Source organism: Dryobates pubescens, chromosome 15 (genome assembly GCF_014839835.1).
Source record: "Dryobates pubescens isolate bDryPub1 chromosome 15, bDryPub1.pri, whole genome shotgun sequence".
NCBI classification, from domain to species: Eukaryota; Metazoa; Chordata; class Aves; order Piciformes; family Picidae; genus Dryobates; species Dryobates pubescens.
In genome coordinates, this window is record NC_071626.1 from 6,422,881 (window position 1) to 6,437,642 (window position 14,762).

General features: G+C 46.6%; 1 protein-coding gene and 1 non-coding gene across 3 annotated transcripts in view; both read left to right on the forward strand.

Moving 5' to 3' along the window:
- Positions 1-6,644: 6,644 nt before the first annotated feature.
- On the forward strand, positions 6,645-6,717 carry TRNAR-CCU (transfer RNA arginine (anticodon CCU)). The gene has a single exon. It is a non-coding gene; the product is annotated as a tRNA-Arg (tRNA).
- Positions 6,718-7,119: 402 nt separating this feature from the next.
- The window catches only part of LOC104302070 (putative RNA-binding protein Luc7-like 2), a 35,114-nt gene continuing 27,471 nt past the window's right edge, over positions 7,120-14,762 (forward strand). The window contains exons 1-2 of one of the 2 annotated variants that reach the window (XM_054167670.1): positions 7,120-7,451; positions 7,604-7,730. In XM_054167670.1, coding sequence (XP_054023645.1) covers positions 7,314-7,451; positions 7,604-7,730 — 265 coding nt within the window. In that variant the 5' untranslated portion in view covers positions 7,120-7,313. Of the gene's footprint in view, positions 7,452-7,603; positions 7,731-9,878; positions 10,246-14,762 lie in introns of those variants that run through there. The other variant, XM_054167671.1, reaches the window with a different exon arrangement.

Sequence of the window (14,762 nt, forward strand, 5' to 3'; positions counted from 1 at the left end):
TCAAACACAGGTTTTAGATGTTAAAACCATCTGAGAATATCTTCTGCTACATGATCCAAAGTCTGAAAGTCATGGTAGCTATCTTAAGTCCTTTTGAGACATTTACAGGCTAGATGGAAAACAGGCTGCAGAGTTTCCTGATACCTTGGACTGTAACTGCAGTCTTCTTCTGCTCCAATATGCAAATGGCCTAAATCACTTTGTCCAGGCTTCTCTGCTGATTTGAGATACATGACTAATACCAATCAACTAAGTCACAAGTGTGGATGCTGTGGGTTTCACATCTGTTTTCTGCTAATCAGAAGTAACTTTTAATTATCTGGGTTCTGCTTCTTGTTTGAATCCAATCAAAAGTTGTCTGATGCACAGATTTAGGGGTGGGACAGGTGCCAAGAGCCTGTTTCCCTCCCACAGTCCCATCACCTGACCCTTCCTCCACACTCCTTCTCCAATTGGTGCAAGACCCTTCAGGACATGAAAACAGATATCCTGCAACTCTCCCAAGCTGCCATCAGTTGTGTGAACCAATAACCCTCTGGGAGCCATCTTGGGCCCCAACTAAAAACTTTATCACATTTGCTGCTACATACATAAAACAAACTTTTGGCTGTATTTATTAGCAGTTCTTGATCTAGTTTACAGGTTTGGGTTTTCTTTTGAGTAGTTTTTGCCCACAGATGGATTAGAAGTGTTGGGGTGTTTGGGTTGTTTGTTTGGTTGGGGTTTTTTTTCTGGTGTGAATCGATGAAGGCACAGGTGGTTCCTCTTCTGCTTTTGTTTGGGATTTTCTTTTTATTTTGAAGATGGCATTGCAGGGAAAGCCTGCAGCTAAGACAAGCTGTGGAAGGCTTCCTCCCACAAATAACTTTTGCTGAACTGGGTGGGTGGGGGGGGGGGGAGAAGTCACTAGAGGGACACTTGCTTTTTGTTTGGGTGGGTTGCTTGGTTGGTTTGTTTTCCCATTAAATGAACCAGAAGGTGAAAGCAGTAGGTAAAAGACTGATTAATTAACACTTTATGCAATTTTAATTTCATAGAAATTGAAAAGGTTGGTAGGTTTGGATTGGTCCTAGTTCTGGTGAACTGGCTGTTACCCTCTATGACTGACTTGATTCAGGCCTTTGTCCTTTGTTTAAGTGCCTTTTTTTTTTTCTTTTTTTTTTGGCCTTTCTTTTTTTTATTTCTTTTTATTTCCCTACCCTCTTTAAACTGTTCTCAGAGATCCTGAAGTGCTGGAAGGCATTTTGGAGGAAAATCTTAAGCTTGCCAAGATGGCTTTATGCTGTTAAACTCATTTTCCCCCTTTTCTAAAGGCAAAAAAAAAAAAGGAATAGTGTGTAATGTCTGTAACTTCATCGTTGCTGTACCATGGCATTGGTTCTGTGTGCTTGGGCATTTTTTCCCCCTCTTGCACACACATACAGCAATATTCCTGTGAAACCTGTTCATCCTTCTCCGTTCTGCTGGCTCTGTTAAACACTTTACCTAAAGGTGAACGCTTGTGCCAAGGTGGCAGTACAATAAAAGAGTGTGTGAGTGTGTGTACATGTGCATGAGAGAAAGGAAGTGGCTAATGGGAAGGAAATTTTTGTATGGGGTGGTTTTTTTTTTTTTTCCCCTCTGGAGGTTTTAAATTTGGGAGTCTTAATTAGGTCATGAGTAAAACATGGGCCCTATCTGGCAATACTGAACCACTTCACCCAGTCACTGAATCTTCAGGCAAAGACATGTGGCCGACAACCCCAAGGAGGCGGGGCAAAAGAAGGTTAAAATAGCATCTTGCAACAAGTTTGAGTTGTGAATTGCAAGGAATCCTCTTTGTGGCTATCCCATCTGCTTGACACCAGTTACTGCAAGGATTCTCACATTTAACTGAAGTTGTCACTTCTGACTGTGCATTACACATAGGAAGGAATTCGGTCAAAATCTGCAAGAGTGCAGCTGCTGCCTGAAATTAAACCAGGCTGCTCTGCTGCTCATGCTGCCTAGGTCACTCACCATGAAGTACTCTTCTAGATGAACTCAATTGATTGAGATTTCACTCAGTTTATTGAGATTTCATTAATGGTTTGTTCCCTCAATAGAACAAACCATAAATTCATGTGTTGCTAGTTGTGAGTGAACCATCATAATAGTGTCTGTGCTTGTTTCCTTGTTCTCTGACAATTAGCAGTCTTCAGTAGATCTAGTGATTTTAATTCTGTGCCAAGGATCTAACTTACCATTATTATACACATGCATACCTAAAAGTAGCAATTTACTAGTCGACCAAGTACTAAACTTAAGGTAACCTACTTATGCATCACTAGATTGTGCCAGTTCTGTGATGCTCTTCCAAACCATGAGCTATGATATGAAAAGGAAGCATTTACTTTACAGAATGGGAATGGATTGAAGAGTATTTCCTAGGTGGAGAGCCCATCTCAAGAGCATAAAATAAGGTCTCAGATACACCATATCCCTGTGACAGCCTCATTGCTTGTCTTCACATGTTTGAATGAACCCATTTATGTAAGCTAGGCCATAGGCAGATTTCTTCTACTAGTCTAACGGTGCCAGTCAAAGACAGGACTATTGCTGGTATCTCAGCCAGTTAAGAGTAATAGTGATGGTGCTTCTTAATATGCCTTAGGTGCATCAGTGAAGTAACTTCAGTGGTTTGCCACATTCACCTGTGACAGTAAGCTAAGCTAACCTGGCTCTTTTGTTGCTGTTCAATTGATTTCGGGCACATACGTGCTTTAATCCTGGGCTGCTCTGTGAGATGAGGCATTCACAGTTGCTGCTGCTGGTTGACTGTTGCAGCCTTCACAACAGCTGCATTTGGCTTTTTTTAAAGAATTTAAAAATCTGTCTGCTGTTTAAGAAATCACTGCCAAAATAAGCAGCCAGAAGTATGCTTACTGGGCCACTGGAAAGACAACAGTTTTGTAAGGGAAATGCTTTGTTTGTGGAAACTTCTGGTGGGGCTTCATCATCCTTTTTCTGTGACCCAGTGATCCCTTGCTGCTGTAAAAGCCTTTTGGGGCCATAGAAAGCCCTGCTGCTGCTATGAGTTATGCTGAGAGATCAGCACGGCCTGGAACTGGCCCAAAACTGGGGAAATGCAAAGATTCCTCACAGCTGTTTTTGCACACTCATAAATAAAACTGTGCTGATCTTGTCACTAGTCAAGGATATAGGTCTGTATTTTGTAGTCAGTTTTGACAGCTATAATTCTGCAGTGTAACTCTGGAAAAAACACCCCACAACCTATGTTTTTATAGAGAAATTAATTTCAGTCTCTTCCCTTGCCTTCCTCTTCTGCTCAAACAATAACCATTAATTAGTAAGTTGTTCTTTATGGTGAAGAAATCCAAAGCTGTTTTGATTCTTACCATGCTGAGTACTAAAGGGGTTTGGATTGCCCCTTTTTTGTTCCTTTGCCCAGCAGTGTGTGCAGATGTATTTTATCAACAGATCTGTCTATTTCTGTCTAGTACCAAGAGGAAAACGGAGGGAGAGAATCGACCAGAACCAGTCAGGAGATACCACCATCACAGGCCAAAACCAAGTAGCTGCTGAGGCAGCCAGAGCTTCTTTGAGACTTACCAGATTTCACCAGAGGAGTGAGGGAAGAAACTCTTGTGTTCTCAGCTTTTTCCAGATAAGGCCTTAGTTTGATTAGTAGTCACTAATATCAACTATGCAGATAAGTATTTATGTGTTTCAGTGTTACATGCATTCCTGCCCCCCGCCCCTCTTAACACATGTTGAAGTTTTACCCAAAGAAAACTCAGTATTTTTTGAATGTCTGTACTGCAGAAGTCTTTTTGAAGAAATTTGTATTTTAAGAAAAGAAACCCTTTCACTGGTGCAACATGTAGTGTCAAGTGTCATGAAGTTGCTTCGAGAGGGAAGCTAAAACCGCCTCTTGTGACAAGTTTTAGTCTAAGAGGTGTTTTTAGAACATTCAGCTCTCACAATTGGTTGAAGAAGCTGCAGCAATGTTTGCTTGATTGTAATGTTCCCAAACTAGTGAGATATCATAGGTTTCCTTCCAGTGTCAGAAGTGAATTAAATCAATTTATCACTTAAATGAAGTTGCTTCTAAACAAGGGGAGTTGTCAGCTACACAGTAGCTGGGTCTTTGTATTTCTCACTGATCTTCGAGTCTTGTATGTAACTACAATTTAGGTCAGAGGTGAGAACTGTAGTGTGTGTTTTATTGCCAGTGATTCATTCCATCATGTAGCAATTAGTACCATGTTCTGTCATAGTTCTGAAGATCCATACTGGAAATAGATGGAGAAATTTTATTTTTGGACTACTGTTTAAAAGTACAAAATTAACTACTACTCTTTACCTTCAAAAGTCTACTGAGCAGCGTTATATTTTAGCAGTCAGCCTAGTACCCTTGTTGTGTGGTTTGTCTCTTGTAGTGTTCTTTCACTGAGGGTTAGAAGCATTTCATGAGTAATGCTTAAAGTGTTGGGATTCTCTAGCTTAAAGTCAGGTGCTTGTGAGAAAAGGCATCTGTGATAACTTCTGATGATACAAAAGCAGTGTGTTCAGAGTATTGCATGGGGGGAGGAGGGGCAAAAACAAAACAGGTGTGGGTGCAAGTCCCTTTAGTTCTACTTCATAGAGGCTTAGCCAAGAACAGTGCATCCACTGCACAGGTAACAGTAGCGGGGATTATTCCTGCAACAGAAGCTTGGCCTCAGCATCCTTTGTTTGGTATCACTCTTAGCATATATATATACTAGCAAGTTTGGACATAGCTAGCTTAACTTGCTGTCATCCCCAAGACTATAAAGTACTGCAAAACAGATGGACAAAGTGTTTTCCTGCCTTTCACTAGGTAGCTCAGAACAAACCACTGGCCAAAGTGTGTTGGAAACAAATGTTAAATCACAGCTAGAATTCTTTGCATTCCTTGGCTTCAACTAAAGGAATGCACAGTAGCTATGGGGTGGCAATCCCGTCTGAGGTGGTGATTCTGGCGATACTTTACTAAGTACAGCATGGATTAATACAAGGTCACCTTCCTGGTTTTAATACTCACCAGTTTCAGATCATAGGGCTTAGTGATGGAGAGAGAATCCTAAAAGCTGTGTGCTTGCCTGATGAGGTCTCCAGATAAATTCTGCTGTTAAATGCTCCCCTCTTGTGACAACAGGCCCGAACAACCAAATGCAGCTACATTTGGGTGGTTAGCACCACTTCCATTTGGATTTTTAGGGAGGTGTTCCAATAACTTCAAGGGGTAGTGTGTTTTAAATGTGTGATTTCTTTTCCTCTCTCCTTATAAAACTGGACCTGAACACAAGTTTTGAGTTGTTGGGGGTTTTTTGTAATAATCTCAGGACCTGAAAGATTGTAGCATTTAGTGTGTCTTAAAAATGATGTACTGTACCAGCCATGGATTTTGTAAATACACCTGTCTCCCTTTTTTGTATTTTAATTTTTAAAAAGTGTGTAAGGCTCTTTGCCAGAGGAACTGGTGCCTGCTTAATTTCCATCCTGAACTGAAGCAGGAAAAGGAAGAAGCTGCTGCCACACAAGCCCGCATCAGTTCCAAATGTGTATATTGTTCTGGTCAGTTTAATGGCTGTTAGTCTTTCGTTAGTCAAGAAGCTGGTTTGTTCCTCTGCACGTTCCCAGTTGTGGCTAGCAGAGCCCTATCAGGGAGACTAATTTTAAAACTCTTCTGTGTGACTACTTGATGTTTTCACTTCCTCCAGATACTCAGGTTTGCTATCCCTGAGAAGTCTGATGCTTTCAGAGGTCAGGACTACTGGCCCTCTGCAAGAATAGCTGGAGAGCATTTCTCGTTTTACCAGTGCTTTGGTCCAAACATAGTAAGCGGGTTTGAATCCAGCGAGCCTCGCTGATAATGCTGCCTCCACCTGTTCAGAGAGGGACTTGCCCTTTTATTTTTCTGCTTTCCTGACAGGAGTGCAGATCTGGTTTTCGGTTGGGGTTGGGTTGTTGTTTTTTTTTGGCAGCAGACTGCTCTGGGATCCAACCTTGCCAGCAGACCCCTGTTCTGCAGTAGGAGCCTTACTCAATTTGGCATAGCTGTTCCCTGTCCCTCGCTGCGACAGGCTTTTTTCATGAGTGTACTTTGCTTTTTTTATGTGTCATGTGTCTGTGCTGTATTAAATAAAGAAGAATGTACATATTAGCCCTGTCTCTGTGCTTTCTCACCGAAATGAGAATGGAAAGATTTCACTTGAAGCCAGGTCCCTGGGGCCTTCCTGCTGTCTCATTATCGTTTGGGGGTGGGGTGTGTGCGTGTAGGAGGGGTGGGGGCTAGCTTCCTTCAGTCGGGGCAACCACAAAGGCAAGGTAAATAGTGCGAGCGAAGAGCAGCACTTTTAAAACTGAGGGGATTAATACAGAAGGGAAGCTTACTGCTTCGGGGGATATGCGGTCCGGCGCTCAGGCCCGATGCACGAGCTACAACCGGCCCACCTCCAGGCCTCACCCTCTCCAGACGAGCAGCGGCCTCGCCCGGCGCTCCCAGGGGCCTATGCGGCACCCAGCTTCCATCCCGCGAGAAGGCGCGGCCCAGTCAGCAGCCTTCCGCGGTTAGTATAAAAAGGAAAGGGGCGGGGACAAAACAGAAGTATCTGCATAGAAAAACGTCTTTCGTGGCAGCCCCAGTGGCCTAATGGATAAGGCATTGGCCTCCTAAGCCAGGGATTGTGGGTTCGAGTCCCATCTGGGGTGGGCATTATTTTTGCATTTTCGGCGCCTGGGGCGGGACAGCTGCAGCCTGTGCTCTCTCCCTAACGCAGAGCTTGCTGTCTTTCCCGATCGCTGCCCAGGAGCGGTGCCTGCTGCGGGTTTGCATCTGCTACGATTTTGAGGGTCGCCAGTCGGTTCTAACAAGCAGTACATCACTTTAAAACCGGAGACCTCTGCAACCCGCTTGGGCTGCTCCGGGAGGGGAACGGGTCACGGCCCAAACCGGCTTTCCGCAGCGGGATGTGCCCCTCGATTGCTTCCCCGTGATCTCGCTGCAGTAACCTCGGCCACCGTACCCGGGCGACAAGCGCGGCGAACAAGCCACAGACGGGTAGCTCCGCCCCCTATAGCGGACGGGCGAGCGAGGGGAGGCGCGCACTGGCTTTGTCGCGGCCTCTCCTCTACGCTCGACCTCCGGCACTCGACCTCCAGTGCTTGTGGGGGCTGGTGGTAAGGAGAAGGCGATCGTTGAATTCGGCACTCGACAGCCCGCCTGCCTCTGTGAAGGGTGGAAGGGCGAAGCCCGCGAGCACCCCAGCCGCTTCCTTATTGGTCGCCGGGGCGGGGCGGGGTGGAAGATGGCGGCGCTGGGCTCTCCGTTGCGGACCTTGCGTGCGCTCCTGCGCGAGCTTCGCCAAGCGAGCGGTGGGGCCGGCCGCCCCTACCGCGACACCCCCGCCTACCGCCACATCCTCGCGGCCTTCCGCGCCCACCGGGTATGGGGGGGGGACTCACCACCCCCACCCTCCTTTCCTTTCCTCCTGCCTCTCCTCTAAAGAGGCGAGGCGGGGCGACGACCCTCAGCGAAGTGGGTCCGTGGCCTTGGCGGGGAGGTGAAGTATCGAGGCATGTTCCCTCCTCTTGGCAGGTCACCAGCGAGAAGCTGTGTCGGGCCCAGCAGGAGCTGCACTTCCAGGCTGCCACCTACCTCTGCCTGCTCCGCAGCGTCCGGGAACACGCGGCCCTGCACCAGGAGTACCACGGCAAGGGGGAACGCTCGCCTGAGGAGGTTGCCGGCCTGGTGGGCTTCAGGTTGCCCCAGCAGCCGGGAGGGAAAGGATGAAGATGATTCTGTTGTGACACCAATTCAGCCCTGAATAAATAATCTAGTAGTATCGAAACGGAATAGGTTTTCTAGCTAGAGTGTTCTGTCAATTTTAAGTGGCCGGTATCGTGTGAAAGAGCCGTGACTGGGAAGCCCTTTCTGAATTTATCAAGCACAGCAGACCCACCACCCCTTTGATCCAAACGTGTGGTGCGAGAGGTGGCCTCCATGGAATGTGAGGCTGTTCCTTGATGTCCTTTAGTGCTAAACTGTCTTAAGGAGCTGCAAGGTTGTTGGTTGCCTGCTCAAAATCTGTAAGCAGGAGAATTTGTTTCCTGTAGGATCTTCCAGCCACATTCTCTCTGTAATTTTCTACTCTTCCACGAGTGAAGGCATTTTCTTTGGAATGTTAGTGGATTTTGACAAACACTAGAGTAGCACAAACCTCTTTCACCTTGAAGATACTGGGGTTTTTTCTGTAGCCGTGAGTTAGTAGTAACAATTCTGAGACAAATACTACTTAATGAATTACAGATTTCTTGGTGTCTCTTGAGCAGCTGACTCCATGGCTGTAGGCTTCCTATGCTGTTGTTTCACATTGCCAATCTGAGAAAAACTTCATTAGGCAGGGAACTGATTGATTACTGCCAGTTGCACTAGGTATACAAATCAGGCTGCCGTTTCTGGCTTGTCTTGCAATCTGTAACAGTTTATAAGAAACTACTGGCTTGATGCTGCTTTCAAAAGAGGATTGAACTTTAGATGAACAGTGGTGTTTTTCTGAAGTGTTGCTATCACAGGTGGGAAAATATCAACCTATTTGCTTCTCAGTAGGTGGAAGTTACAGGAAGTCACCATACCCTGAGAATAGCTGTGATGTATTTGTTGTTCTATTTAATGCAGCTGTTACATTTTGCAGTCTGCTTTCCAGATGGACTAAAGCTTGCTCCATCAGAAGTCTGTAGTATATTGCTCCAGAAGAAAAATAGATGGTTCAGTGAAACCAGTTCTGGGGAGAAAAGGAGGAGAAAAAAAGGGAAAAAAAAGCTGAATTTTGGGCACAAACAGATGCGCTCTTGGATGTTAAACTAACCCTTAAAGGTTGAGCTATTAATACTACGTTCTGGTTGTAGAATATTAGAATTGCTTGTGTCACTGACGGCCTTTGGGCACTAGATGGCAACGCGATGGTGAAGAAAAGGATAGTCACAATAGGCAGGCATTAGATTAAAAATAGTCCAGGCTGGATTTTGGCGCTCTGCAAGTTGAATTAGCTGTAGCACATGGCTCACTTCGGTTTCAAGGGAGGCTCTCTGCAAAGCAGGTGCGTCACTGATGCAACCGTAACTGCACTTGGACAGTTTGAGAGAGGAACGGAGGCATTAAAATGGTTCTGAATGTGAGATAAAGATAATTGTCTTTGAGAGGCATATTCCATCGGTACGTATCCATTCACCCCTGCTCCCGCCTGGCCCAGATGCGTGCGCGCATCACGCGTTTAATAATGGCTCCCGTCACTCACCGAGCGTCCCAGTCAAGAGACGCGCCTGTCTCGGGGCTGAGTAAGCAGGACCAGGCTGCTGGGCTCGAGGAGACTCGCCTAGCTTTCCCTCCTGCCCTACATTAGTTTCAGCTCAGCCACATGCTGTGAGCCGAATCAACCCTCGTGAAACTGTTCCGGTTGAGTTTCCCCTCGCAGAGGCAAGAACGCAGACGAAAACGCTAGCTCGGACACCGCTCAACTTCTGCTCGCGGGTCCAGAGCCCGCTCAGCCCTCTCCTGGACCACCTTTTTCGGCGCCCGTGCCGCTCTCTAGGGGCACACCCCTGCGGTGCCCTGCGGACGAAACGGCGCGCCCGTTCTCCACCCGGAGACCAGGACGTCACAGCGGCTACGCGGGACTGCGCGGCCAATCAGCGTACCCCACGGGCTCAGCCCGGCAAGGGCCGGACGGCCCAATCGAGGGTCTCGCCGTGGGGTGCGTCACAGGCCGAGCACCGCGCGCCGTGTCCAATCAGCGGGCGCCAAAGCCTGTCCGCGCTGACGTCGCGGAGCGGGCGAGGGGGCTCAGGGCGCGTGCGTGCGGGTTTCCGTTACCGCTGGCGCGCGCGCGTGGCAGGCGTGAGAGGAAGCGGGAGGAGCGGAGGGGTGAGGGGAAGCGAGGTGGCGGCGGCGGCGACACCAAGGCCGGCGCGAGGCGAGTTTCCCGCTCCGCCTGCCACCAGGAGCGCGAGCCAGGCAGCGCCCGCTTCTTCTCCCGCCCCCGTGGCGTCGGGGGAGCGGCTCCGCCCGGGGCCCGCCAGTGACGCGAGGGGGAGGGTTGAGCGCCGCGCCGGGCCTCGGGCCTTGTAGGCCGCTGTCGGCGTGACTCGGCCGGGCCGGGCCGGCCCCACGCGCGCTCAAGATGTCGGCGCAGGCCCAGATGCGCGCCATGCTGGACCAGCTCATGGGCACGTCCCGGGACGGTAAGTGTCCCCCGGCCGGGGTGGGGGAGGGAAGAAGGGGGCGGAGCTGCCGAAGCCCCCGAGGTCACGGCAGTACCGAACGGTCACCGTTCGGCGTGATTGGTAGGCCCGGGGCCCAGTCTGCCCGCCCTCCGTGGGTCTAGGCCTGCCGAGGCCGTAGGTCAGCGTCAGGGTGGGGGCTTTCGGCACCACCGCCCCTGGGGCTCGGCGAACCGGGCCTCGCCTCATCCCGCGGAGCTGCCAGCACTATCCGTTGTCCGGACAGACACTGTGCTGCCGTTTCAGCTATTTAAGATCTGGTGCCCGGGGCTCGCAGCGGAACTGCGCCGTTAAAGGCGCGTCCGCCATGCCTTTCCGTGCGGCTCACGTCTGAGGGAGACCGCAGTCTTATAGATTCACATCGGGGAGGGGGCAACAAAAGAGAAATTCCCTCTCAAAACAACAGCCACTTCAGTAAAGCAGAGGGGGTTGATTTTTTTATGTGTGTGTCCATTATTATAGTTTTGTCTAAAATATAAGTCGAGCCATCACTTCAGTTAGCAGGTGGGTACGGCTGTTGCTTTCTGGAAGAGAAAGTGTAGTTCACCGAAGTGGATGAACAAAACAAACAAGCCCCCAACAGAGAACTAAAAGCTTAACATCTAGAGGCAGTAATCCCGGGAGAGAGACACTAGATATGCTGGCAGGGGTTTCAAATCACTCTGTGGTCACACAGTGAACTGACGATCATCACTGTGTAAAGCTGCTCAGAATTTTTGTCAGGGTGCATGGCTATCAACATGAAAGTTTGACCTGGCAGTCGCCCATAAATCTAGATAGTTTGGGGGCTGCTAGAAAAGAACAGCCCGCGTTATGATGTCTAGTATTTTATTTATAAGCATGGAAATACTGCACCCGAGGGCAGATAGCAATTAGAGATTATGTAAATGTTCTGCATCTTGTACACACTCTCGCAGATGTGTTATGTTTGAAGCTTTGTGCTGAATTAATAGTTACCTGTTTTCCCACGCGCCAAGTGGGATGTATGAACTGGGATGTACCTATACGTGCCAGTTATCTGTTGGTACTGGGGTAATGCAATAAGGCAGGGGTTTTAGCATAACCTGGAATTTTAAGTAAATGTTAGTAATTTCTACATACTCTGTGTGTTATGAATGCTTTCTGCTAAGTGCTTATAGCTGTTTTAAAGAGGGATATGATACTCTCATTGGAAAAGTACTGTTCTGCATTGAGTGCCTTTCAGAGTAAGGCTGGTTAGTGAGTAGTCACCATGCAGGATCTCTAAGGGTGGTTTTGTCTTGCCCTTGAAGGTTGTTTTTGAATGCTTCCTGTTGTGGCTGTGCGTGCCTAAGTGCTTGGTGAAATAAAACATTGTGCTCATGTGAAACTCAAGTTTTCCCCCTGTTGGCACCTAGATCGCTGTCTCAGTTACTTAAGACTGCACAGAAGGTGGGGGCGGGGAGGAGCTAATTCAATTTATGAATGTATTTTCAGTTGGGTGGTGGGAGTGTGATTCACTTGTGACAGCTGCTTAAAAAAGCAAAGTGACTAAGATCTAAACCAGGAAAAGCAATTTCAGACTAGATTAATTTTGTGAGAAAGCAGCTTCTTTATTGATAATTGTACTGCCTGCTTTCACCTATCCTGTAATTCCCAAACCAGATATGCTGAACTGTTTAGAAACTAACTGGTTGGAGAGAAAGCATTTAAGCGACATCGACAGGATGGGGAAGGGTAAGGAGAGAAGCCTGTGAAGCCAGCTTCCATTCTTCGATTAAGTGAGGAATTGAGGATCTAAGTGTAACACTGTTTCTTTAAAAGAGACTGAAAATCCCGTGAAGTATTATTTAAACAGAAACACGCACTGGGATTGAAACTCATCCTTTCCTGTTGAGCTGGTACTTCCTAAATTCAAGGCCAGCCTCAAGGTCATTGAACTATTGCTAACCTTGAGAGTAGTAGGGTTTGAGGTGGTTGGGTTTTTATGTTCCTATCACCTTAGACAAATATTCTACTTCTAGCAGTATGCAAATGCAGCTTGTTATTGGAATGCAGCAAATTATTAATTTCTTGATAGAGCATAGCTCTGATTTCAACACTTGTCCCCTTTGTTTTTTCTCTGCCTGGCAACACAAGAGAGTTTAAGGTATTTCTTCTACAAAAGATAATCTCTCTTGGGTGATGTGTGCGGTTTATGTTGTTCAGAATTCACCAGAGTGCTTTCTGATTTCCTAAGGAACAGAATTCTACAGTTTATGCAGTTGGGGGTTTTGGTTTCGTGGTGGTTTTTTGGAGGGGAGGTTGGGGTTTAAGGACCCTGGAATGTGCAAGTTTGAGATTACCTCTATGAGAAAAGGGAAATCAAACATTTCCACTTCTTCAGTGGGAACAGAACAAACTTAGATGTAAATTGGAATCCGGTGGCGGTGCCTTAATGTGTAGCCTGTATTACTTTTTTGGACCTTACAGCATCATTTGTAGAGAACAAGAATGTGCTCTGAGAATGGTTTTGAAAATTCCATGGTGAGAAACTCAAACACATGGGGTTTTAGGAGATGAGCCGTAGGCTAATTTGTGGAAGTTTGTGCGTGCTCATTAGAACTGGTATCCCTGGGGCCAGAATGGAGCTCAGAGGACCTAGTTATTAACTGTTTTTATAGATTTGCTGTTAAGCTCAGAGAACACCTATAAAGTACAGCTCTGTATTGATCAAATTGATTCAGAAAGCTGAGTTGTAAGAACACTTATGAAAAATAAAATATGTTAGTAAAGAGGCTTCTCATTTCAGCCCAGTGTATGGCTGTCTTAAAACTAGGTACATGGCTTGGGCCTGCTTCTTGCTGTATCTATTCCCAGAGGATCCTATGTTTGCAGGCAGGGAGAATTGAGAGCTTTGTGACTTACTTTGGCAACCTGTTTCCTCCCTTGTCTGCATTTTGGCAGTGGGATGGATGCATTTGTAGTCACATGGCTCCACTCAACGTGTGATAAACTGCTGTACGGTTCCTGCCAGGGTGTGAGATTCAGGTAACCCCTTGCCAGCTGCCTGGCCCAGCACCCTGCTGATCCTTGCTTGCCTTTGCTCATGTGACAGACACTTGACAGAAGTGAAGCAGAAGGGACTTGGCAGATGCATTTCAGGAGTTTCCAGTGAGTTGCAGTTTCTAGCATTTGTCAGGGATGTCAAAAAAGTAGTTGTATTATTAATGTCTGTACAATGAAAGCGTTCTATAAATGGCAGATATGATTCTGTTATGCACTTAGAAAAGGACATTAAAAAAACCAAACCACTTGGTTTTAAATAAAGTACCTGAAGTATGCAGAACTTAAGCTGTCTTTATGCTTCTCTGACAAGAAATGGAAAACTTGATTGGATGTGGACCATGCCTTACAAAGGATCATAACAGTTTTAAATAAATCAAGTAATTTACAAATTGAGTGAAATATTAGCAATTAATATTAGTGCCCCAGGAAGGTGGTGGTGTTTGGGGTTTTTTTGGAGAATGTAGCTAAAATGAGCAGATACTGCAAAGTTTTCTTTAAAAATCTTAGATCAGTTTATCTTGCTCAACTGGTTCATTTTCTGCCGGGTCAGTTACCTGCTCTGCTTTGCTGGGTGAGGGCTAGAATCATTGTAGGGAATCAGTTAGATGCAGAGAGTGGAGCAAGATGCTAACTTCTGACAGTAGTGCAGGCACTGAGCAGGTGTGAATGGCCCTGGAACGACCCAACATCTCGAAGCTGCGAAGAGTTGATTGTTGCAAAGAAATGTGGTGGGGTCGTGTTGGCGCTCTAGATTTATTTTAAATAATTGCCAGTGCATCGAAATTGTGGTCTAGAAAAACTAGCAAAGTCGATTAATTTCCTTTCAAGTGATAGATAAATCTGTGTGTGCTTCTGAGACTTGGATGTGATCAGGAAAAGGTTCTTCCAAGCATCCTAATAAGTACTGTGCTATGTGACTAGCAGAAGAGTCTTTGGAGCCTTTAGGTGTACCGAACCAGTACGTATGAAGTGCCAGTCATCACCTGTTTGCTTCACATGCTGGCTTTTCAAGCTGAACTGCCGTTTAGAGTCTTTAACTCAGTTCTTTAGCTGTTGCTGTCAAAGCATGTTTCTTGTTCTAGATCACTGTCTCACATTGAAACTTCAACTCCTTTTTGCATCTATAAATGTCTTAATCGGTTTTTCTGTTTTACACTAACTACTTCGGTTATCCTTAGTAGTGATTACTAATGTGTGACTTTTCCCCCCCTCCTTGTTTGGGAGGAGTTCAAATGACACTGCTGTGCTTATCTTGGCCATCCTATGTTTAGTGACATGCCTTACGTGGTAACGGAGCTGCCATCTACAACTTACAATGCATTTTTTAATTGTTTCCATATGGGATTTTGGAAGAGTTGTCTGTGCACTTAAGGATAGGTGGTGTGCTGCTGTGTATTTTCAGGGTACATAGCCTCTGTTTCCCACTTTGGAGGTGAAAATATCATAGTATCAGTCAGGGTTGGAAGGGACCA